The 22399-nt window shown below is 48.5% G+C and overlaps 8 protein-coding genes across 8 annotated transcripts; 5 read left to right on the top strand and 3 right to left on the bottom strand.

Annotated features, from left to right (window-relative positions):
• Window positions 1–310: 310 nt before the first annotated feature.
• On the top strand, window positions 311–2876 carry F4812DRAFT_458387 (uncharacterized protein; the record flags this gene model as incomplete). The annotated part of the gene is made up of 6 exons (XM_047937352.1): window positions 311–447; window positions 520–654; window positions 832–1655; window positions 1721–2056; window positions 2110–2289; window positions 2350–2876. The coding sequence occupies 6 exons, from the start codon at window positions 311–313 to the stop codon at window positions 2874–2876; spliced, it is 2139 nt and encodes a 712-aa protein (XP_047791176.1).
• A 322-nt stretch (window positions 2877–3198) lies between these two features.
• On the top strand, window positions 3199–4550 carry F4812DRAFT_424931 (Diaminopimelate epimerase-like protein). Its single transcript, XM_047933876.1, has one exon. It carries the CDS (start codon window positions 3297–3299, stop codon window positions 4302–4304), a length of 1008 nt encoding a protein of 335 aa, XP_047791175.1. The 5' UTR covers window positions 3199–3296; the 3' UTR covers window positions 4305–4550.
• Window positions 4551–4720: 170 nt separating this feature from the next.
• F4812DRAFT_470647 (pisatin demethylase) lies at window positions 4721–6513 on the bottom strand (the record flags this gene model as incomplete). Its single annotated transcript, XM_047939001.1, has 5 exons — window positions 6318–6513; window positions 5693–6242; window positions 5504–5629; window positions 4955–5447; window positions 4721–4858 (listed from the first exon to the last, which is right to left on the bottom strand). The coding sequence occupies exons 1-5, from the start codon at window positions 6505–6507 to the stop codon at window positions 4721–4723; spliced, it is 1497 nt and encodes a 498-aa protein (XP_047791174.1). The 5' UTR covers window positions 6508–6513.
• A 3090-nt stretch (window positions 6514–9603) lies between these two features.
• Window positions 9604–13066, bottom strand: F4812DRAFT_424928 (Rad4-domain-containing protein). Its single transcript, XM_047933875.1, has 4 exons — window positions 10593–13066; window positions 10502–10539; window positions 10342–10452; window positions 9604–10281 (listed from the first exon to the last, which is right to left on the bottom strand). The coding sequence occupies exons 1-4, from the start codon at window positions 12842–12844 to the stop codon at window positions 9665–9667; spliced, it is 3018 nt and encodes a 1005-aa protein (XP_047791173.1). The 5' UTR covers window positions 12845–13066; the 3' UTR covers window positions 9604–9664.
• A 155-nt stretch (window positions 13067–13221) lies between these two features.
• On the top strand, window positions 13222–14470 carry F4812DRAFT_348858 (AN1-type zinc finger protein). Its single transcript, XM_047931709.1, has one exon. It carries the CDS (start codon window positions 13395–13397, stop codon window positions 14316–14318), a length of 924 nt encoding a protein of 307 aa, XP_047791172.1. The 5' UTR covers window positions 13222–13394; the 3' UTR covers window positions 14319–14470.
• Window positions 14470–15827, bottom strand: F4812DRAFT_348882 (mitochondrial 18 KDa protein-domain-containing protein). The gene is made up of 2 exons (XM_047931710.1): window positions 15378–15827; window positions 14470–15300 (listed from the first exon to the last, which is right to left on the bottom strand). Exons 1-2 carry the CDS (start codon window positions 15584–15586, stop codon window positions 14622–14624), a joined length of 888 nt encoding a protein of 295 aa, XP_047791171.1. The 5' UTR covers window positions 15587–15827; the 3' UTR covers window positions 14470–14621.
• Window positions 15828–15992: 165 nt separating this feature from the next.
• Window positions 15993–17094, top strand: F4812DRAFT_424923 (uncharacterized protein). Its single transcript, XM_047933874.1, has 3 exons — window positions 15993–16222; window positions 16301–16425; window positions 16485–17094. Exons 1-3 carry the CDS (start codon window positions 16175–16177, stop codon window positions 16528–16530), a joined length of 219 nt encoding a protein of 72 aa, XP_047791170.1. The 5' UTR covers window positions 15993–16174; the 3' UTR covers window positions 16531–17094.
• An 861-nt stretch (window positions 17095–17955) lies between these two features.
• Window positions 17956–22103, top strand: F4812DRAFT_424920 (mono-functional DNA-alkylating methyl methanesulfonate N-term-domain-containing protein). The gene is made up of 3 exons (XM_047933873.1): window positions 17956–18178; window positions 18251–21302; window positions 21393–22103. Exons 1-3 carry the CDS (start codon window positions 18084–18086, stop codon window positions 21690–21692), a joined length of 3447 nt encoding a protein of 1148 aa, XP_047791169.1. The 5' UTR covers window positions 17956–18083; the 3' UTR covers window positions 21693–22103.
• The last annotated feature ends 296 nt before the right edge of the window (window positions 22104–22399 follow it).

Here is a 22399-nt window from a genome sequence, read left to right as displayed (position 1 = left end):
TAAGTTTTAGCTACGTACAGTTGACTCCATCGCGAAATCTCCTACTATCTGCCCTTTCTAGGTAGGTGATAAGATAGGTATGATGAAGGATCTAGCCGTTGATCTAGCCGTTGTTGTGTCTTTGATCCTACAACCAACTCGGTATCCATTCTGCCATTCTGCCACCAAGTCTTATAACCTTGGCGTTTATTTCGCTCAACACACTGTTGTATTGCTATATTACTTGGGCGTAAATCATAAAGTTCTTATAAAGAATGAGCTTCTAACGTTAATAACTTATAACAACGTCAGCTCTAACCATCTGATCAGGATGCCAATTCGCATCAAGTCGCGTAACTTGCCAAACCCGAATCGATCTTTGTCGCCCGTCTCCCCCCCCACTGAAGCCCCCCTCCCTGATATCACACAAGAAGATGCCTTCCGCGACGTCGTGAAGAAGCTTTCCATGTAGGCTGAATACATACCTAGCTCTGCTCGGCAATGCACTTGAGACTTTCACTAATTGCCATTTGTACCTAGATATGTAAATACCGTAGTCCATTCGTCAAACACCATCGAACAACTAAGAACCACTTCGGCCGGTGACGAACTAAACACCCTCGTCGACTACATTAGTACCCGTGTCACCAATCCCGCGATTGTGAATGCTTTACTGTGAGATGATTTATTACTATAATCTAAATCCATTTCCATTTGCATTTCTCTTACACGGTTGCTCAGTTCTAGGTAACTAAGCATGCACGGGCTGTGATATTCTATATATAACAGCGGAAACTTTCAAATAGACAAGTCATTTTATCGACTATAAGAATCGTACTAACGATAACATAGGGCGTTGAGATGGCATTACGCCTCCGTAAATGACAGTCGAGGTATTAGTGAGGCTCGTGCAGATGCCTGCGAGATTGTTGCTTGGCGATTTTTAACTCGGATATCAGAGCGGGAAGCTGTTGAATTTTGTCTCCACGAAGTTACAGATGGCGCTCAAAACGGTACACCGGCCCACGAAGAGCCCGCAGATGGCGGAGAGAGCAATGAACAGACGGCTCTCTTGCGTCGCCGTCCTAGGTCTCCCTCTCCGGACCACCGCTCACATGGCCGTTTTGGATCGTTGAAAAGAATTCAATTGTTCCAATCAATCTCGAAACTGACCACAAGTCGGCATACAGGCGAGAACGAAGATCTAGAAAATGAAATCACGGAACCATTTACTAATCTTAATGCCCTGGAGATAGCGGCTATTGCTGATGCGAAGAGGTTTCTTAGCCAGCACGTGGTGCAGAAGATCATCACGGGTATCTGGAACGGCCAGATCATCTTCTGGGACCATCTTTCGGTCCATTCGGGGAAGAAGGCTCGATTTTACAACCCGAATACGGCCGACCCCTTTTCGCGCCTTCGGGTGCCGAAATATCTCAAAACTTACGAGGTTGCCTTCCTCATCGGGTTCTTAGTGCTGTATTCCAGTGTGTTGATTGAGCAGAACCGTTATGCGATTACGCTGCCGGAGATGTTACTTTACGTCTGGTTCGCCGCTTTCTTTTACGACGAGCTTAGCTCATATATCGACGCCGGATCGGTTTTCTACGCTGCCGATGTTTGGAACATATTCGATATCATCATGATTTCCATAGGAATTCTCTTTGCGATGTTAAGTAAGTATATCCTACACAGTGTTCTCGCGCTACCTTAGTAAATGTGAGCTGACATTTGACAATAGGATTCATTGGGTTATATAAGGCCGATTACACCCTGGTGGATATGGGTTTTGACATTTTATCACTAGAGGCCCTCTTCATGGTGCCCAGGGTTTGTTCCATATTTAGCTTATCCCCATACTGGGGTACTCTTATTCCCTGTCTCAAAGAGATGGGCAAGGACTTCTTGAAGTTCATGGTTCTTGTAGTCATTATATATGTGGGGTTCTTGACAACGTTTTCCCTCGTCGGGAGAGAAACGTTTCCATTCACGCATATGGCCATGATAGTAACCAAGATCTTTTTCGGGTCTAGTCATGTCGGGTTTGATGTCATGAAAGACATTGATCCCATCTTTGGTATTTCATCTTTTCCCCTTACTTATTGGGGTTACCCTTTCTAACAGCTTTAGGCCCTCCTCTCATGTTGATATTCATCACGCTCAGTTCGATTTTACTTACGGGCTCCCTGACTGGTATGCTCAGCAATAGCTTCTCGAGGGTCATTATACACGCTCGTGAAGAGTACCTTTACGTCTATAGCGTATATGTGCTTGAAGCGTCGACTAGCAATAGGCTCACCCACTTTTACCGTAAGTGTTTTTCACTTGTCTTCCTTCCATTTAGACTTATTATGCTAACTTAAATTCAAGCACCGTTCAATCTCATTGCAGTAGCAATCTTCAGACCGCTACGTCTATTCCTACCTTCAGACGACAAGTTCCGACAAGCGCGCATTGTGCTTCTCCGCGCAACGCATGCGCCAATCGCCCTGATTATTCAAATCTACGAGTGGTTCGCCTGCAAATTCAATCCCGAAGACTTCAACGGCTTCGAAAACTTCAGTGGCCCGCCGCAGAACTCGTCTGAACGCCCCTCTACATCGCCTCCCGGCCGACAGGAGAGCAGGCCGCAACCGGAACGCAGACCGGAGAGCAGGCCGCAGCCGGAACACCGACCGGAGAGCATGCCACAATCGGGACACCGACCGGAGAGCAAGCCGATGGCGCGCGCTGCCAGCACCGAGGAGATCCACGAGCCAAGATCCCGACAGAAAGTGTCCGTGGGCAATGCGGGAGAAGCGCAAAGCGGTATTGAAGAGCGGATCTCCGAGTTGGCGGCGAAGATTGACCAGCTTACCGCTTTGGTTGTTGCGCTACAGTCTGGTTCTGGTAGCTAGACGGTTAGAACGTAAGAGTATACGATACGGTATATGCGTCGAGTATAGGAAATACTTATTCGCAACTCCTCATACCGAAATGAGTGGGTCTCCGCGCCCTTCGCCGGGCTAAATTCATACTACCCAATCATCGTCATACTTACACCCTCATTAATGGGCAGCTCATTGGTGCGTCCGCCTATAAGAGTCACCGATTCTCCCGAAAGCGGCAATTCCTCTCCAATTTGACTCAGCTCATCGAAGCCGATTCTAACCTATAACCTGTACATAAATATATATATAAGTGGTTGTAACATCTACATATCTACCTAGGTACATACAATAAAATAGAAGCTGTTTCACAACTGTTCTTTGATATCCAAGTCCCTATCATTAGACCCATTTACGCGCCAAAGCACTTATTAAAGAAAACCAAGAACCATGGAACTCCAATTCGTCACGCTCGACGTATTCACGTCGACCCGACTGCAAGGGAACCCGCTGGCCGTCGTCACGGTCCCAGCCTCGCTCAAGGACGCGCTGCCGCACGCGACGAAGCAGAAGATCGCGCAGGAGTTCAACCTCTCGGAGACGGTATTCCTGCACGAGCCCCCGGAGTCGGAGTTGGGGGCCGAGAGTCCGGAGCGGCATATCGATATTTTCACCGCCGAGCGCGAGATCCCGTTCGCCGGCCACCCGACCATCGGCGCCGCCGTCCTCGCCAGGTACCACCTGCACCCGCGCGCGCACACGCACACGCTCGTCACCAAAGCCGGCCCCATCGGCCTCGTGGCGCAGCCCGGGAACCGCATCCGCGCCAAGATCCCGCACGACACGCACCTGCACGCGCGGACGCTGGCCGATGTGCTCGGCGCCACTGGCGCCGAGGGAGTGGGTCTCGCGCGCGACCCGGAAATCAGGGCGGCGGAGCTCGCGGCGCCCGTGTTCAGCGTCGTCAAGGGCATGACGTTCGTGCTGGTGCGGCTGGCGTCGCTCGAGCAGCTGGCGAAAGTAAGCACGTCGTGGCGGCTCGACTTCGACGCTGTGCCCCTCACGCGGCTGCGGGACGAGGGCCCGTGGGGGGAGGGGGGTCTCGTGATGAGGTACTATTACGTGGATATGGGTGTGGGTGTGGGAGAGGGAGAAGAGGAGGGCACGAGGGATATCCGCGCGAGGATGGTGGAGCCCGGGTTCGAGGACCCGGCGACGGGGAGCGCGGCGTCGGCGCTGGCGGCGTATCTCTCGCTGAAGGGGGAGGGGGGGGAAGAGAAGGAGAAGGAGGGTAGGAAGTTTAGGGTTACGCAGGGGGTCGAGATGGGTAGGAAGAGCGATATCAGTGTTGAGACTACGACTAGGCGGGGCGCTGATGGGAGTGTCGAGTTGGTGGATTTGTGGCTGGGTGGGACGGCGGTTGTGGTGATGAAGGGGAGTTTGACGGTTGATATTTGACGGGCTAGTCTTAGTGGTGTGTCGGTGACGTTTGCTTACTTGTTATGCCGTGCAGGCTTTATATACCTGTCTATGAAAAGTAATGGATTTACTCTGAGTGCTATATATCACAATAGGAGTAACCAATTTCAGCCGTCTGTTGGGTGGTGGATAAAGAAGAGGTAATAGACAGGCACTGTGAATACATATTAGGTAAGATTAAAGGAGTAAGTACCTAACCTAATCTATGTAAATTCTTCTAATGTTCAGATAAGGGGTATAATGATTGTCTTCCTAATATCGACTGGGTATATTCTTCCACAATATTTCCAAAATCCTACGCGTCGACAGAACTCAATCTGGACTCTATATCTCGCAATATCTGGGACAGATACATCTAACATATCACGCTTCAATCCCTCTCTCTTTGGCCTTATTTAAGTCTCTTTACCTTTTACAACCGCCTCCCTTCTCGTGACTCGCATCTTCATTTCCGACATGAGGAAGAATCCCGAATTCACGATCTCGACCGGGTTCTGCGGGGTGACGATGGAGAAATCGAAGCGCCGAAGTAACTATTAGAAAGAGTCTGGTTAGCTATACGGTTGAAAGAGAGTAATTATAGAGCAAAATTCAATGCCCTTGTGTATGCCATTTAAGTCAAAACTTACCTCAACAAACACTTTGTTCAGTTCCATCTGGGCGACAGTCCGGCCGAGGCACTTATACCGACCCGATCCCCACAGGGTTTCCAAGACGTCCGCCATCATATCAAAGGTGTTCTTGTCCGCCTCGAGCCACCTTTCGGGACGGAACACGTCCGCGTCGTCGCCCCAGTACTTCTTCGCTCGCATGACGCCCAAGACGTTATGACCGACCTCGGTGCCCTCCGGCACAAAGTGGCCTCCGATGGTGTCTCCTCCCTCGGGCACCTTCTTGAAGAACGTAGCTGTGACGACGGGGAACGTGCGCAGCCCTTCCTTGATGACGGCTTGCAGGTACGGCAGGTGTCGGGACTCGGCGTCTTTGATGGGCGAGCTGATGTTTCCTTTCGCGATTCCGTCGTCTATCTCCGCCTTGAGCTTGTTGTATGCTACGGGGTTCGCGACGAGGAGCAGAATAGTCATGCGGATACCCGCTGCGGTTGAGTCTGTTCCAGCAACACTATTATAGCATGTCAGTATTAGTCGTCTTGGCGCGTTTTTCTTGGGGATACTTACACCTGCAGCATCAACTCGTTGACAGCTTCTTCCCTGGTAATGCCGTGCTCGAGAAAAGAGCCGAGAGCATCTTTTCGCCGGTCCTCGTCGTCGGCAATACTCCTTTCGACTGCGGCTTGCGCGAGACTAGTTTAAGAGTTAGTATAAGCCTCATGTGTACTGATTGGGGGGGGGGGTATTTTAACTTACGCCATAATCCTGCCGACTCCATCAACGTCGAGACTTGACGGATAGATCTTGTTAAAAGGGGGCTTGAAGAAGATCTTGGTCAGCCAGTTGAAGTTCGAGATGACGATAGCGGTGTTAAAGAAGTTCTCGTTCCACTTTATGAACTTGTGCACATCCTGTCCATCGTCTAGACATCCGAACGGCCTGCCGTATGACAGATCGCCTACGCAGTCCATCGAGAAGAAGAACGACACTGCCGTTAAGTCCATGGGCCGGTACTCTGTAGAAGTCGAGACGAATTTTCGCTCGATCAGATCCACCAAGCGCGCACATTGCCGATCAATAGAGGCTTCCACGTGCGCGTTACCCGTGTAGCCCTGGCCCAAAATCGTTCTGCGGCGCGTGTGTTCCCGGTCGTCGAGGAGCGAGAAAGAGTTGTCTTGCGTCGGGTTGAACCTGAACGTCTGGTAGAACGGGGCTCTCGTGTAGGCTGACCTAATATGGGCCATTCGATGAATAACCTCGATGTCGGTAGTCATGAGCTGGTTTGGCCCAATGCGGAAAAGGTCGCCTATGAGCAGTTTAGTAAAATAGGGGTCGAAAGGAAGAAGAGAGGGGATTATGAAACTGCGAGTAAGCAACATACCATATTGATCACCAAGCTTCCTTAATTCAAGATACCACTTCCCTCTTATCTGTGTCGTAACTTGCCAGGCTTTAGTCGAAGAGATCCAGAACGACCCGGGGATATGTCGAAGTCGATACCAGTTCAAAAGTACGTTAGTGACCCACACTACGAGGAGGCAGGTCACGGCTACATATATTAGCAAAGTCATGCTGGACGTTTTGTATGCTATACTAGATATCTGAGTCTAGGGGTATAGGTTAGACATCTGTTACACCAAAGGCGTAAATACTGAAAGGTTAGACATGTCTCGATGTCGAGTAGGAGGTTAGCTTATATAAAAGAGCTAATTATCACGAGGTAAAACTAACACGGTATGAAGCTACCTTTATTGTTCCGCAACAAGTTCTAATCAAGCTATGTGCTGAGTGGCTATACATATGTAATGTGTCCCTCTGATGTGAATGTCTCATCTCGAATCCTAACAAGAGCATTGCTAGCCTTCAAGAGCCGTTAGTTAGCACGACAGCTGGAGAGGCAAGGGGAACCCCGTCACGGCATGCGAACTGACGGCTTGGATAACTCGACTAGGTGGTTACTCAACTTGCTGAACTACCACATCATTCCATTCTAGTCACGACTGCCGTTTCGAAATCTGTATCTCGCTAGGGCTGAGATAGCGAGTAGTATACACGGCGGTGTGGGCGATGCTAGCTCAGGGATCCATAGCTTACCGCATAATATCCCATTAAACATGATTCGACGTAGGTACGAGGGTTATTTTCGTGTATTTACCATCCCGTACCAGATCCTAGGAGGGCTACCAGCCTAGCTCCTTTATAGATAAAGTAAGCGGAGGGCATGGTTCACTTCTGTAGCACAAAGTCGTCTATGGCGCTTCTCTCCATCTGGGCATGGCCTACTCATGTTATGGGGGGGCTTCGATATCACCTCCTGACTAACCCTTAAGCTGTGATGACGGGGGGCCATTCCGAGTACGTTCTCGAGAGTTGTTCACACAGTTTAAGTACCGAGACGTCTTCTTTTCTTAGTGGATGCAAGATTCAGATGGCGCCATGGAGTCTCGTGTTTACGAACTCCCGTAAATAGCTTTGGAAGTTGATTAACTGGGCTTGTCGAGATACTTGGCAGTCCGGTGCGTTATTAATATCAGCAGCAGGGCTCCTGCGTGTCTTCATTGTGATTCTCGTAAGGCTAATTTTATTTCTTACGATGGGCTATTTACAGTGAGCGGAACGATCTTCTTCATTGGTCATGTATATTCGCTGACGTGCGAGGGAAAAAGGAGGTGTGATAATATCGTGCAGTGTAAAGCTTTTGTGTATTGGTCAGTACAGAAATAATATAGGCTTGGCAGGTTCAAGGATATTTAAAGAGACACGGGCCCAACCTTCTACGGATGTATCTCGTTACACTACACGAGGCCCATTCCACACTGCTATGGTATGCACAAGCCTCGTGGTTCGGTGTCACGAAGCAGGATTTTGGCTTGGGGAAACCGTCGAGAGGAGCGTTCGGCAGCTCGGCTTTGATACAAAGCCACCGCATCCTGAAGTCACATTCTCTCAGGGCTTTACGATGCATGGTATCACTTCACAGCACACTGCCTGTCTGTATGATACATCACTCGAAGTTAACTCATAGGACTGAATGGGGGCTAGCTGAAACGTAGCAGGACCGTAACCTTTATATCATCGTCGGGGAAACAGACCATGCAGGTGTGTACCCAAGTCAAGATTGCTAGGATCGGGCTTTCTATAAGTTAGGTATCCACCGAGCGCTCATTTGTCTCCGGGATGCTATTCGGAGAGTAAAAGGGCTGCGTCACTTGAGCTACGATTGGCTTTTGCAGATGCAAGCAGCCGGATCCCCATTACGGTATCATTTCTGCGGCTCTATGGAACAACCCGGATTTACGATATAGTAGGTATCTCGATGAGGCGGCAATAGAGGAGATACTCATGCCATTTTTACGAACAATTTTAGTCCCAAGGACGTATGTATATGCGGCCGCTATTGTCGGTCCGCCCCCTATTATTGCCACTTGAGACACTCAAACGAAAAAGAGCATGGGGGTAATAGAATCCCAAATGAAGATACGATATATCACGCAAATGTTTCTTTACTGCTATACGCCACATGCGGGCTCGACATCCATTTAGCCTCCTGACATGTACGAACACCCCTTCCTTTGAGGGAGACAGGGCCCTACATTGGGTACCTAGGCGTACTTCATGCCAAACCAACTTCCTGGTAAGCATTCCGCGTAGCGCAGATCGTGCCTACATAAGGCCTACGTGTGCCTACATGCGTTGGACGCAGTTAATATCGCCAAGCGAGATCAGGTATCCTTTGATGTCAGATTAGACTGGCTTGTGCTACCCCTATCTGTGCGACCCCTACCGAGATCTGGGGAATATCTTACCTTACCTTACCTTAACCCCCGTTCCCCCTCTTCCCTCCCCCCCCTCCCCTTGTTCTCCCGGTATCCAAGTAGTAAAGTAGTAGACAGTAATGGTATCATTAATCTAAATATGCTAGCGTTACTTCAAGATCCTGCAATCACCAAAGAAGCAGGCTTCCTCCCCTCCCCCGGCCCCCAGCATGGGACGAAGACACGATCCGGACCTGCGACCACCCGATACGAGCTTGATTCTGCCACTTACCCACCTTAGGTACCTCGGGCACCTCTATAAAAACGAATACCGATGAGAATGGGGCCATAGGAATGTTCCGCTTGTTACAAGGCGATGCGTTCGTGGCTAATGGTAGGAATCCCGAGCAGACGGTCTACCGTTCTGCGCGCATTTACTGTGCCTACCTAACCTACCTAGTATCATATATCACTATCACAGAGGAGGTATCTCGGACAAACACATCCAGATGCCCGAGGAATAGAGATGTCCTGAGCATCAAAGCCTCGCCTGCGCGTATCTATTAATCAATAAATAGATCTAGGTGGGAATACGCTTAAATACTTGCTGTTATTCGTAGACTGCCACCGAATCGTACCAATATGACCTATGATCGTTACTGTCAGCATTGCCTTAGACTTTGAGCGGCCGAGCCCACAATTATTGCCATTAACAGGTAGGCAGAGAGTATAGGGGAGAAATGAATGCTTGTGGTCCTGTACGATATATAGCAATGCAGCGAGGCTCTTGTAAACTTACAATAACCTCATCGAAATGTTACAACAATACCAATATACATCAACGACGTACGTAGTCATTCTAAACAGAGGCTAAAGGTTCATACGTCAATCATTGCACGAAGTACAGAAGTATTTTAAACAATGCGTAAAATTCGTCTCAGCATTATATATACCTAGGTAAATATACCTCACATCACTCGCTATCATCAGCCACGAAGTCGCCATCCTGCTCGCTATCCTCATCAGAAGAGACCGCACGCCTCCTTCGAGTTCGTCTTCGCGCAGACTGTTTCGGCTTAGCCTTGGGCTTCGGAAGGGCTTTTTTGGGTGCTGCTTTAGCTGGGACTTCCGGCTCGGGAGACTCTTCGACAGGAGCATCTTGTTCTATCTCCTGTTGCTTGCCATAATCTACTTCGAAGGGGTCCTCCTCGTCCTCCGAATCTTCTTCCTCGCCACCCGCTGGGAAGAACCCAGAGGTTTGACGAGGGGCCTCTTTCTCCTCGGCCACTTCCTCCTCGTATCCTTCAGGCAAGAATCCGCCAGCCATATCCTCGTCTCTAGCGCGCATGGCCTCGAAGGCGTTGTCATTATCGGGGGCGTGCCCGAATACTTCTACCGACTCGTCCAGGTAGCCATAATCCTGCTTGAATCTTTCTGCGATTCGCAAGCCCATCAAGAGTTTCCGCCACATGGTGAGAACCTCTTTGCGCCGCTTCTCGTTCTCCTTTCTTGCCCGTTCCGCCTCGTCTTTCTCAAGTTGCTCCATTACACGTTCGTAGTTTTCCTCGGCAATAACTACGCCTTGAATAACTGTAAACGAAAGTTAATAACCATCGCATTGGGCTCTAAATCAAAGAGGGAAAAACATACCAGGTACAGCCATCCGATGACCAAATTCAAAACCGACAACCGCTTCTGCGTAATCAACTCCTAAGCGCTTGCATACACGAACCACGCCGCGATATGGGACGTGAATGGCACCTGTGTTTGTGTCAATTAAGGAGTTGATGCATTACATGGAACGACTTACCTTCTGGACACATGTGCTCTGCGAACATATCAATATTCCTATGGCAACATTAGCTTTAACTGTGCGGTAGTAAGTCAGACATTCTACATACCCATATTCGTTCTTCGGAATTACTCCGTTCTGGATAGGGGGAGGTATGATCCAATCCGTCTGGTCAAAACTATACAAGGGCTGCATGGCTTTCTGCCCTGTCGCCGCCTCGGCCTCAGCAATCTCTCTCCGTCTGTTGGTCGTGGCCGCTCTATAAGGGGCATGCTTGAGTGGCTGAACACCTTCTATAGGGGCTCGGCCTTGCTTGTGCCAGGTCTCAGCACTCTTTACTGTTACAACGTCCTTTCGGAGATAAACATTTTCCTCTTCAACTTTAGACGCCTTCCCTTTATTCCGAAACACTTTGACAGGAGTAGCATCAGGCAGCAGAGCCTCTTCGCGCTTGAGATGCCTCTCTAAGACGTATTCCTTTGAGGTCTTATAATACTGTAATGTCTCCTCTCCTTCCTTGACCTCTTTCTTCTCTGGCTTTGCCGGTTTAAGATCGGTAGACTCTTCCGCCTCATCCACTTCTGTGATTGGATGTCTTTCATCACCTCGAGTATAACCTCTCATGACTGACTTGAACCAATCGAAGTGGTCATAGCGTTTGACCTTCCCATGTTCATTGTAAACTGGTATTTTCTCTTCAGCCATCCTGAATCCTTTTGTTTTACCAGGGAATATATTTTTCTTGAGGTACCGTACCGTAATATCTTTAGCTGTGCCGTCCTGGGAAAACCCGATACAATATGCCATAACCTGCTTTGCTTTGTCGGCTTTGCCCCCTCGCGGTACCAGTGTTTCAACCAAGTCTCTATTGCTAGCCACAACAGATTTTACGAGAGGTTCTACCGGAAGATATTTCTTCGTTGTTGGAGAAAGAACCTCCGACCAATAGTGAGGAAATTCAAGGTCCTTGTCATAAATCTTTGCTCCTGCTTGCTTTGGACGAACAGTGTCCGTAACATCAACTATAGATGAGTCGTCATCACTTTCATCGGTAAGGGGATCGGCATATTCATCTGAGTCATCCAATTCCATCTTTAAAGCATTCTTATCATCCTTCTTTACTCGACGGGTTGCTGGCTTCACACCTTTCTTCTTCTTTCCGTTCGGTTTCTTCGGTGTAGATTCGGCTGGCGTGCTTGTACCATCCCGGACTTTTTGAGCATTGACTTCATCATCTGCTTCCTCAACTCTACTCCAACCGAACCCAAGTGGCTGAAGATTGGCTACCATCCGCGCTTCTAGTCCAAGACCTCTCAATAACGCAGTGAAGAGCTGAGCTCCGACGTCGCAGCTCCCGGTACAATCCTGGGCACGTAGCCTGAATTCCTCGATATTCCTAATCCGTTCTCCGAATCGAATGGGATCATCTCCTTCTTTTTCGAAACTTGAAGTTAACTTTCCTAGTCTTCTGGCGTTCATGTAACCAACTTTGCGCAACCCAGGGCTAGTTATCCGAAACCTCTGCTTCCACCATGATACGAGACATTTCATAAGTCGTAACAAAGGATCACCGTGGCTCATATCAGGGATGCCTTTCTCAAGTCGATCTGCTGCATTGCTCCAATTTCTTGTTGATCCTGAAGCTCGCTCTTTGCCCTTTGCCTTTCCTTTTCCTTTTGGATCAGCTTTACCCTTCGTGGGCTTCTTTTGAGTTTCTTCGGAGATATCTAAGCCGCTGTTTTGTCTCCAGCGATCCACTTCATCCCATAACCTCGGGGGCAAGTGTGAGATCATGATAGCTTGAACTTCTTTATCACAAAGCCAAGAATTCCGGATAGCGTTATGCCAGAGTAGGAGTTGAACATGCATACAGTGTATTGAAATACGAATGGCCTTTTCTTTTTTTGAGGGACCTTTCTTGCCCATTTCGCTAATTAATGGAATTTCGTTTTCTCGGTGTAATGTCAATTCTAAGTCACCCCCCAAGTCAGGGTCCTGTTGCTGAACTTCGTGTGAAGGGACATCTTCAAATTCCATATCTTCGTCTTCTGATTCCTCCGAGTCGTGATTCACCTTCTGCCGCTTAGCGGCTGGTACATCCTCGAAATCAGCATCCGAAAGGGAAGTGAGGGAACTATCATCACTATCATCGTCGTCCTCATGCATTTGCTGTACGACCGACTTTGTCTTTTCAGCCGAACCTTTCTTAGAGCTTGAATCCAGATCGTCAAACAGGGTATTCTTGCGAGGCGGCACAGATGCTACCGGTGTGCTTTTGCCCCTAACCGACTCCTTCGCAGCCGCATTGTCGCGGTCTGCTGGCGGGGTGCGAAGTCGCTTGCGCGGTACATAAGGAGGCATCTTAATGGTGACATTACATAGTGTAGTAGTGTAGGTATGGAAGTGAATCGGAATTAAAAATCAAGCAACAGTTTACATGTTTTTTTCCCGAATAATGAAGACGCCACCCTGGATAAGACAAAACTTGTAAGAGGTAGGTACGAATTAATTGTCGTCATCGAAATCATCCAAAAACGCGAAACCCCGTGACTCGAAGGGGCGCCGTATGGTTCAATTAAAGGCTTAATTTAGGTTAGTTAGCGGAGCTTTAGTGAACTCTTGGGAATTCTAGGCTCTTAAGAGGTAGCGTAAGCTCCCGCCTAATTCAGCCGCAGCGTACCTGTAGCCCCGCCACGGTAACTTTACCTGTACCAGGTATTGTACCTAATACCTAACAGGTACCAATTCACAGCTGCTTCCAGACTATTCTGTAACATCTTAATCATCAACCTCGCCATCCTCGAGGCTTACGAGTCGCCATCTGCCTACTATCATTTATTTATTTTTCTTCCAGTATTTTTATTCATAGAAAAGAAGTATATAAGAAGACCCCTCTACATATTTTTCAAAAATGGCATCTCCATCAATCGAGGCTGAAGATACCAGCTACGTCAAAATGGATAAAGGAACCGACGTGTCGCTTATCGGCAAACATTGCCAACTCGAATACTGCAACCAGCTCGATTTCCTACCTTTCTTCTGCCAGAGCTGCAAGAAGACGTTCTGCCTCGACCACCGGACCGAGACCGCTCACAAATGCGCCAACGCCGGCGCGTGGGCCGAGCGGCGGCGACAAGCGCAGCTGGCTAAACCGTCGGCGGGCGAGGGCAAGCGCATGCGCGATCTCGTCTCGCAGAAGCCGTGCGCCGCGACAGACTGTAAGACCGTCGTCGGCACGTCCCTGGTGCCCGGAGTCCACTGCTCGTCCTGCAATCGCGACTACTGTCTCAAGCACCGGCTAAAGGAGGAACACGACTGCAAGAACAAGATCCCCATCGGCGCGCGACCCCAGTTCGACGTCTCCGAACAGACGAAATCCGCGTTCGCGAAATTGAAGGCCTGGGGCGCCGCCAAGAGAGAAGTGGCCACTCGGGCGCTGCCAAAGCCTAAACCTACCTCGGCGTCGGCGCGCCTTGTCGCGGTCAATAATCTGAAGAAGGTTGCTAAGGGCGATGCGAAACTACCACCTGAGAAGAGGGTGTACCTCTTTGTAGAGGCGGAGGCCGAGACGACTACGGCCAAGAACTACAAGGGCGAGTTTTTCTACTCGAAGGACTGGGTCATTGGCCGGGTATTGGATGCCGCAGCCAGGAGCCTACAGATCGAAAACGTCAACAACCAGTCTTCCGAGGAGAGAGATAAGCTTCGAGTATTCCACGTGGAAGGCGGGCGAGTGTTGGAATTCAACGAGAAGGTCGGTTCTGCTCTCGTGAGTGGTAACACGATAGTGTTACTGCGAGGTATAGGGCCACCGCCTGATCTTATCGAGCTGTAAACCCAACCTTATAAGATACGATTTTTATTGCATTTAAGCGGCGTTTCTAAGATTTGCATTTCAAAAACGGAGCGGAGATACCTTCATAAATGGGAGCAGAGCATTTGATTGGTATTTATGGAGTTGCTATATAGATATAGCCCTGAAGCGCAATGTATACATGCATTCTACGGTAATCTCTTATCATCCCTAATCCAGGTTTTGTGGTGATATAAAAATATGTCCCCCCTTGAGTGGAGACGATCTTACTCCCTGTACACTATATATACTTTTTATTATTATTTTGTCTTAATATCCATACCCCTACAGTTCCTTTTCCTTCGACTGAGGGTGTGGCCTCTGCTTTAAGGCGGCTTCTCGTCCCGTCGTTGGGGATTCGCCAACGTACTGACGTCCACCATATGCCTCAAATCCTTTATGGAACATCCACTCAACCGCATTCTCGACCGGCTTGTCAAAGAGCGTTGGTAAGAATGGCACAACGGCAAGACCGAGTCCTATAGGACCCCATACTCTAAGCGTCTTATTCTTGACGTTCCTCATGGCCCTCCCCGAATATTTAACGACGCTATGGATCGTGAACGCAGGCAGTCCCATGGAAGCAACGCTCTGGAAAATAGCCCGCTGAAGCATGACGACCCGGTAATCCTCTAAGGGCGACACAACTTCGGGCTTGGCGTCAGCGGGCGCAGGAGTCGATAATCCGATAACTTTCTGTTGCCTTTCTGACAAGACTAGCTGCGGGTTCATCTTCCGCTGGTTTTTCAAATAGGCCTTGTATCCTTCATACGAGACATCGCCTACGATGTACGCCCACGATACACCATATGCAGCTCTAACTAGCCACGGATGTGCGACTGGCCTGAAGGATTCTCCTATATCCGAGGTATATGCCACGTAACGGTGGGCCGAGAGCATAATAGTTCGTAGTCGGTTCGCGTAGGCGGCATATCGTAACTTGGTTTCTGTAGTGTCGGGCGCTCTAAGCAAAAAAGCAAAAAAAAGGCAGACTATTAGCCCAACGACCAGTCGACCAGGTAGATGTCATGCGCAACATACTGTCCTTCTACAATTTCTTCCAGGACTTTCTCGCCCTTTTCGGACTTTTCGGCTATCTTTTGTAAGCCTTTCGGCAGCTTTTGCTGCACTGGGAGCTTATTGGGATCGGACTCGTTAACATCGCTGCGCGAGCTGGTGTTAGCTGCAGCTGGTGTTGTCTTATTATCTTTTGCAGCTTCAGTCTTGTCTGGTCCTTTGCTCCAGAACATCGTGACTACCTAAGGTCCCAGGTAGGTTAGGTAAGGACTGAGATGAGGAAGCAATAGACTAAATATAAAATAAAAATATAATAATAGGTTTAGGTTTAGGTATTGTTATTAGGGGTAATAATCTACAAGTCACGAAAATCTAATCTCAAAGTTTCCGCGATAATGGGGACCCAAGCGTACTTTAAATATCGCTAAATCGGGAAAGTGTGGAAGCTCGTCGATAAATTCTTGGTGACGTCGCTACCCCGTTACCCCCGGCTTAAAGCTTATCTCTCTCATGCGAGATCCGTTAGCCCAGGTTGCCAGGCCGGGGTTTGCCCGGGATGTTTTTGGGGGATAAACTTCGGCATTAGCTCTATTTCCTGGCGAATCAAACGAAGCACTTTGATATCCGCTCTGACTAACGTTTCTAAGTTAGATCAGATTGGGGGATTTCAACCTTCGGAGCTTTCTGAGCAGTTATTTTGAAAGGCTGTACTTCGTACATACAAATACCTTTTCGACACTTTACGCCTTCGTCGATTCGCACCGAACAAATTCCCTGTATCCATCCACCCCCCCGCGGTCAATTCGTTAAATACAGTCAAGATGGTTGCCATGTACACTATCTTCGGCCGCCAGGTCGGCTCCCATCACGTGGGTCGCAACATGTCTCCTCTATAGCCAATGTAAAAAAAAATAAATAAATAATGCTAATCATCTTGCTATCACCAGCTCGCAATGGGTGTTCTCGCTAGCTTGTTCACCGGTAGCTATCTCGCACTCAGCGGCGGAAGCAAGAAGGTCTCTCAGACCCCTCCCATCAACGCATCCAGCCCTGACGAGGCCGACTTCATCCAGTGCGCTACCCTGCCCCGGATATCCCGCGACGGGACCACTGCTAACGGAATAATAATAGGAACTTCTTGAAGCAGGCCGACGCGGACGAGAAATCAAAGCACTAGATTGGATCAGATAAAATCCAATGGGACCGGGTCTTAGCCAATTGTACATAATAGATGCGATTACAATGAGAAGCAAGCAACCTGAGAAGGAGCTTTGATATCCCCCCGCGCGCTCTCCTGCTCTACATGAAATCTCTTTATGTGATATCGTCCAGGCACTTAAAGAAGGTCTATAGTATAAACAGCATGCGAAGAAGTTGTTCATCGCTAAACTACGGGCTATAATATCCTTTCCTCATTCCCGGATGATCGGAACGTAAAGTACATCTCCCAAAAATTTATGTTAGGTGAGTGGTTAACTTCGGTTACATACCTTACATCCGGCTCGAGTTGCGGTCCTGGTTTTGGGAAACCGAGACGCGCGTTATTTGAAGAGATTGGGGCGTCCTTTAATTTAACCTTGGGTTCATGTGTTTTCCTGCATCACGGCATGACGACATGGAGGAAGACTGGGACAATTCCATCGATGCAATGGCCGAGTTGTTACAGGTACCTAGGTAGTCTTAAACCAAACCTATTCGTTACACATCACCTCATAAATGAAATCAAGCAAATGGAAGTCAATCCTACGCCCGTAACTGATATTCTACCAGTACTGGGCCCATATAATCTCATATACGCCTTCTTCAGGTCGCGAGATGTTTATGTAAATTTCCCAGGCACATCATCCTACTGCACCCATACCGATTAAACAACTAATAGAAACTTTCTTCTAGGCCGGGACCTGGACCGAGCGAGTAAGCCGTCGACCTTCCGGTTCTGTTCCGAAGCAATTGCTAAATACTTCCACCTTGTGATATAGGAAGCGCTCACCAGAACCGAAGGACGATGAAGAAGTTGGCTTTGGCGAGTATCATGAATGTTTGTCGTTAGAAGATATACAGTAATTATACTATACTCTCTTAGTCTCAACGAAGGATGATTCTGCGATACCATTTTTTGTCGCCAATCCTGTGTCTACGTGCCCAAGCTATCGGAGATTCACCTGATGTCGGGTGTTATAGGTATGTAGTGTCCGGCATGCAAACCCCCGAGGGACTGTCTACTCTTCTCGGGAGATACTGCATGAGATACGGTACGCATCTACGTCGGCGTTTATCATATAGTTTACCTAACCTAACCTTAGGTACCTACCTAGGTAGGTAATCTAGCAACAAACCAAGTTTGAACGTAACTTAGCTAACATAAGATTACCCTATCTATAGGTCTCTAGTCAAGAGAGGATAGTTGTTGTGTATAAGTGCATCTAACGGTTAGATATTTTGAATTAAATAAACCCTAGGTATAATGCTCGTCACGCTAACACTAATAGATGGATAGCGCCAAGCTAGCTACAAGGTAGCAGGGGTTGTCGGTCCCACATCCAAGCTTTATCGCTTTATCTCCAATCCCCGCGAGACAGCGGCTTTATTGCCGGGCCTTTGCATCATCTTTCTACCTAATTATTATTCAAGCTCAGAGATTCAACTCCAAGTACGGATCCGTACCTAGGTCGTAATAGTTGAACTTCTTGTCATGTTCTAGTCCCCGCGAACAATGCGAATCTCGCAACAATGGCATACATAGCGCCTATCCACCGGCCTAATAGTGTGCGGCACGCACTGCGTGTTAACCTGTTTCCTGGTGAGGACGAGTGCTTGATTCTTGCGTGGGTCTGCCCGAAGAGCAAAGAGACGTTACGTTGGCAATGCGAAAACTGACTTTTTATCTTATTTACCAGCAAGACTAATCGTCTAGAAATATGGAAGCTCCACGAGTCTGGCACCTTGGTCCACACGGACACGAAGCGAGTGAACGGTACCATATCCATATTACAGAAGCTCCAACCTCGCGATACCAAGACCGAGTTGGTTTTTGTCGGCACGGATAGATTTCATTACTTCACCTTTGGATGGAATGCTACAAATGAAAGATTAGAAACGGTAGACTCCTTCTTCGATATTCATGAAAAGCATATGCGCGATGCCCAGAGCCAGGATATGTGCGTGGTCGACCCGACAGGGAGGTTTATGGTCGTCTTTCTTTGGGAAGGCGTTATTAATGTCTTACGAATGCACACCGTGAAGAGCAAGAGACAAAACTTACACTGGATGGATCAAGTAAGGGTGTCGGAGCTTTATATCAAAGGCGCAACATTCCTACACGTCGAAACTGGCCATCCGAAGATCGCATTCCTCTACCAAACCCGAACCGACGTCCCCGACTCCCAACTTGTCACATATCGCTTAACCGCCGACGACAAAAACACTGAGGTTTCCAGATTCGAAGTCCGAGATCAGGTTGATCGTCTGGAAATTCCAGACCCCGGCGCGAGAATATTAATCCCGGTTGGTAAAGGCGAAGAAGATCAGAAGCGCTACATAATACGAAATGCCGCTACTGCGCGAGCCCAACTCGGCGGTGTTATTGTTGTTGGCGAGACTAGGTTGCTATATTACGATGATGCAGCAAAGAAGAAAGTCGAAACTCCGTTAAAAGAATCTTCCATCTTCGTAGCATGGGCCGAATACGACGTTTCGCATTACTTTATCGGCGACGACTATGGAGTGTTATGGCTTCTCGAAATTCTCCTTGATGGGCCTGTGGTAACCGGCCTGGAAATGACCAAAATTGGGGAGACTTCGAGGGCGTATACCCTCGTCTACGCGGGAAACGATGTCCTATTTGTCGGATCTCAATATGGGGACTCGCAAGTTTTCCATGTCGACCTTGATGCGAAGTCGATACGTTTAGTCCAAACCTTGGAGAGCATTGCTCCGATTCTAGACCTAAATATAATGGATATGGGGAATCGCGAAGGGGAGGGACAGACTACTAATGAATACTCATCTGGTCAAGCAAGAATTGTCACCGGCAGTGGTGCCCATAAGGACGGGAGTCTACGTAGTGTACGAAGTGGTGTTGGACTTGATGATATCGGTGTTATTTCCGATATGGAAAACGTTCGCGCACTATTTCCCCTTAAGTCCCACGGGACGCCCAAGACCGATACATTGGTTGCTTCTTTCTTGACGGAAACTCGAATATTTAAGTTTGCGCCTAGCGGTGAGGTTGAAGAACTCGACGAATTTGGAGGAATGATATTTGAGGAGCAGACGCTACTGGCCCGAAACCTCCCTAATGGGCGAATACTCCAGGTCACCACGACCACTGCGCTGTTGGTGGATTTGGAGAGTGGCGTCGTTGTGTCGACGTGGAAACCGGCACAAGGGCACATAACAAACGCATCGGCAAATGACGAATGGATTTTACTGTCTGTCAACGGGTCGGTTCTTCTATCCCTACAGATAGAACAGGACCTAGTCAGGGTCGGGTATAACGATTTAGAAGAGCAAGATCAAGTTGCTTGCGTACACCTTCCTCCGGAATACCCTTCGATTGGGGTTATTGGCTTCTGGAAATCGGGAATGATATCTGTCATTGACATAAAAACATTGCAGTCTCTTCACGGAGAGAGCTTGCGGCGGAAAGATAATAATGCGTCTATACCGCGGAACATCGTGCTAGCGCAAGTTCTTCCACCACAGTTAGCTGGGCCAACATTGTTTATAGCCATGGAGGATGGCTTTGTCATTACTTTCAACGTATCCAAGACGGACTTTTCTCTGTCCGGGCGGAAGAGCGTCGTTCTAGGGACACGACAAGCTGGATTGCAGCTAATCCCCCGGACGGAGGGGATTTACAACGTATTCGCCACAAGCGAGCATCCCAGCGTGATTTATGCAACTGAGGGTAGAATAGTATACTCCGCGGTTACGGCTGACGATGCAACTTGTGTGTGCCCGTTTGATACCGAGGCTTTCCCAGACTCTATTGCTGTCGCAACAGAAAAAGAAATTAAAATATCACAAATAGACACGGAACGCCGCACACACGTGCAGACATTACCTATGGGAGAAACCATTCGTCGCATAGCCTATTCTCGTAGCGAGCGGGCCTTTGGCTTGGGTTGCTTGAAAAGGGAAGTGACAGATAATGCGGAGATCATCACCAGCTCGTTTAAGTTGGTGGACGAAGTTGCTTTCAAGCAGCTCGGAAATGAAATGATTTTGAGTAGCTCGCCACGGACTGAAGTGGTTGAAGCTGTCATTCGAGCGGAACTTCCCGATTCGTATGGGAATCTAGTTGAAAGGTTTTTAGTCGGTACTTCATTTCTCGACAAAGCGGAAGGCACCTCACAAGAGAACTTTATCAGGGGAAGAATTCTAGTTATTGGGGTTGACAGTGAAAGGGCCCCCTACCTCATCGGCACCAAGGACTTGAGAGGTGCCTGTAGGTGTCTAAGTATCATGGGAGACATGGTCGTTGCAGCCTTAGCAAAGACAGTCCTGGTGTATTCATACGATGAGATATCGTCGGTATCTGTAGAGATGAGAAAACTGGCATCATATCGGCCGGCTGCGTATCCTGTCGATCTAGCAATTGAGGGTAACATCATTGCGGTCGCTGACCTGATGAAATCTATGACGCTAGTCGAATATGTTCCACCCGCCAATGGCCAAAGGGCCAAGCTCGTGGAAGTCGCAAGAGATTACCAAGCCTTTTGGTCTACCGCTGTGTCGCACATAGACCAGGAATCATGGCTGGAGTCGGATTCGGAGGGAAACTTACTGGTGCTAAGGCGAAACCTGGCCGGCGTCACAATAGAGGACAAGCGCCGCATGGAGATTACTAGTGAGATCAACCTCGGCGAAATGGTGAATAAGATCCGAAAGGTAGTAGTAGACGCAAGCGAGAATGCAGTCGTTGTCCCGCGCGCATTTCTCGGCACAGTGAGTTATCCCACGGTTCTATACATATATATATACCTATATATATATATATATATATGAGAACGCCGTTGCTAACGAAGAGAATTACAGGTTGAAGGGGGCGTCTACTTATTCGGAACTATCGCCTCCGATTATCAGGACCTGCTGATCCGGTTCCAGAACAGGCTCGCGGAGGTCGTGGAGACCATGGGCAACATACTTTTCTCCAGATACCGGTCTTTCAGGAACGAAGCGCGCGAGACGAACGGGCCGTTCCGCTTCATCGACGGAGAGTTCCTCGAGCGGTTCCTGGACATCGACGAGAAGGTCCAGGAGGAGATCTGCGCGGGCCTGGGGCCCGACGTCGAGGCTATGCGCAATCTGGTCGAGGAGCTGAAGAGAATCCACTAACTTTGGGGGTTGGCTCCCCCCTTATCGACCATGTTATAAGGCTAGGTACCTATGGTGTACCTGATATACCTTCAGTTCAAGGGGGGTGGTTGGTTGGTGTACTCGTGGATTACGGGATTTCGCAGGCCAGGCGTTATGCTAACACGAACGCACGACTCCTTGCGAGCTTATGATTGTATTTGGGCTCTTGCTTTGCAAGCATCTACTATCAGAAATAAAGATGGCAAGGAGAAGCTGCTGGTGCTAATATGTATCAGGTAGTAGATAGACACTTAGAATAGCGTCCCACAAAAAGTGCGTATTCCACTATCGAGCAAGGTCGTTCTGCTATCCGCATAACTTCACTAAATTATCTCATATACAATGGAAATGAGTGTTAGAAATAATTAGCACATTTTGGTTCTACGTGGCAATAATTTATTTGTTTTTCAGCATTTAAAATACTTAAGGTACCTGTCTTGGTATTCGTTGGTAAAGGTTTGGTAACGGAAATAATTGGTGTTTACCTAGCCTACCTGGCACTTAAACTTTTTTTTAACGGCATTCCGACAGTGTCTTTGTAAGGGGTTGGTTGATAAATCCCGTCGAGGTTAGATAAGACTAGGTACCTAGGCACCTGGTAGGTAATGAAGACGAACGAAACCCCACAGACCAAGGTCGATATTGGAGTGCCGCGTCCATCATCCGGGGCCCCTTTTCGTATCAGA

The sequence above is a fragment of the Daldinia caldariorum genome (assembly GCF_022478825.1).
Source record: "Daldinia caldariorum strain CBS 122874 unplaced genomic scaffold F4812scaffold_6, whole genome shotgun sequence".
NCBI classification, from domain to species: domain Eukaryota; kingdom Fungi; phylum Ascomycota; class Sordariomycetes; order Xylariales; family Hypoxylaceae; genus Daldinia; species Daldinia caldariorum.
The sequence above is the reverse complement of the archived record's forward strand: the minus strand, read 5'-3'. Positions and strand labels throughout refer to the sequence as shown.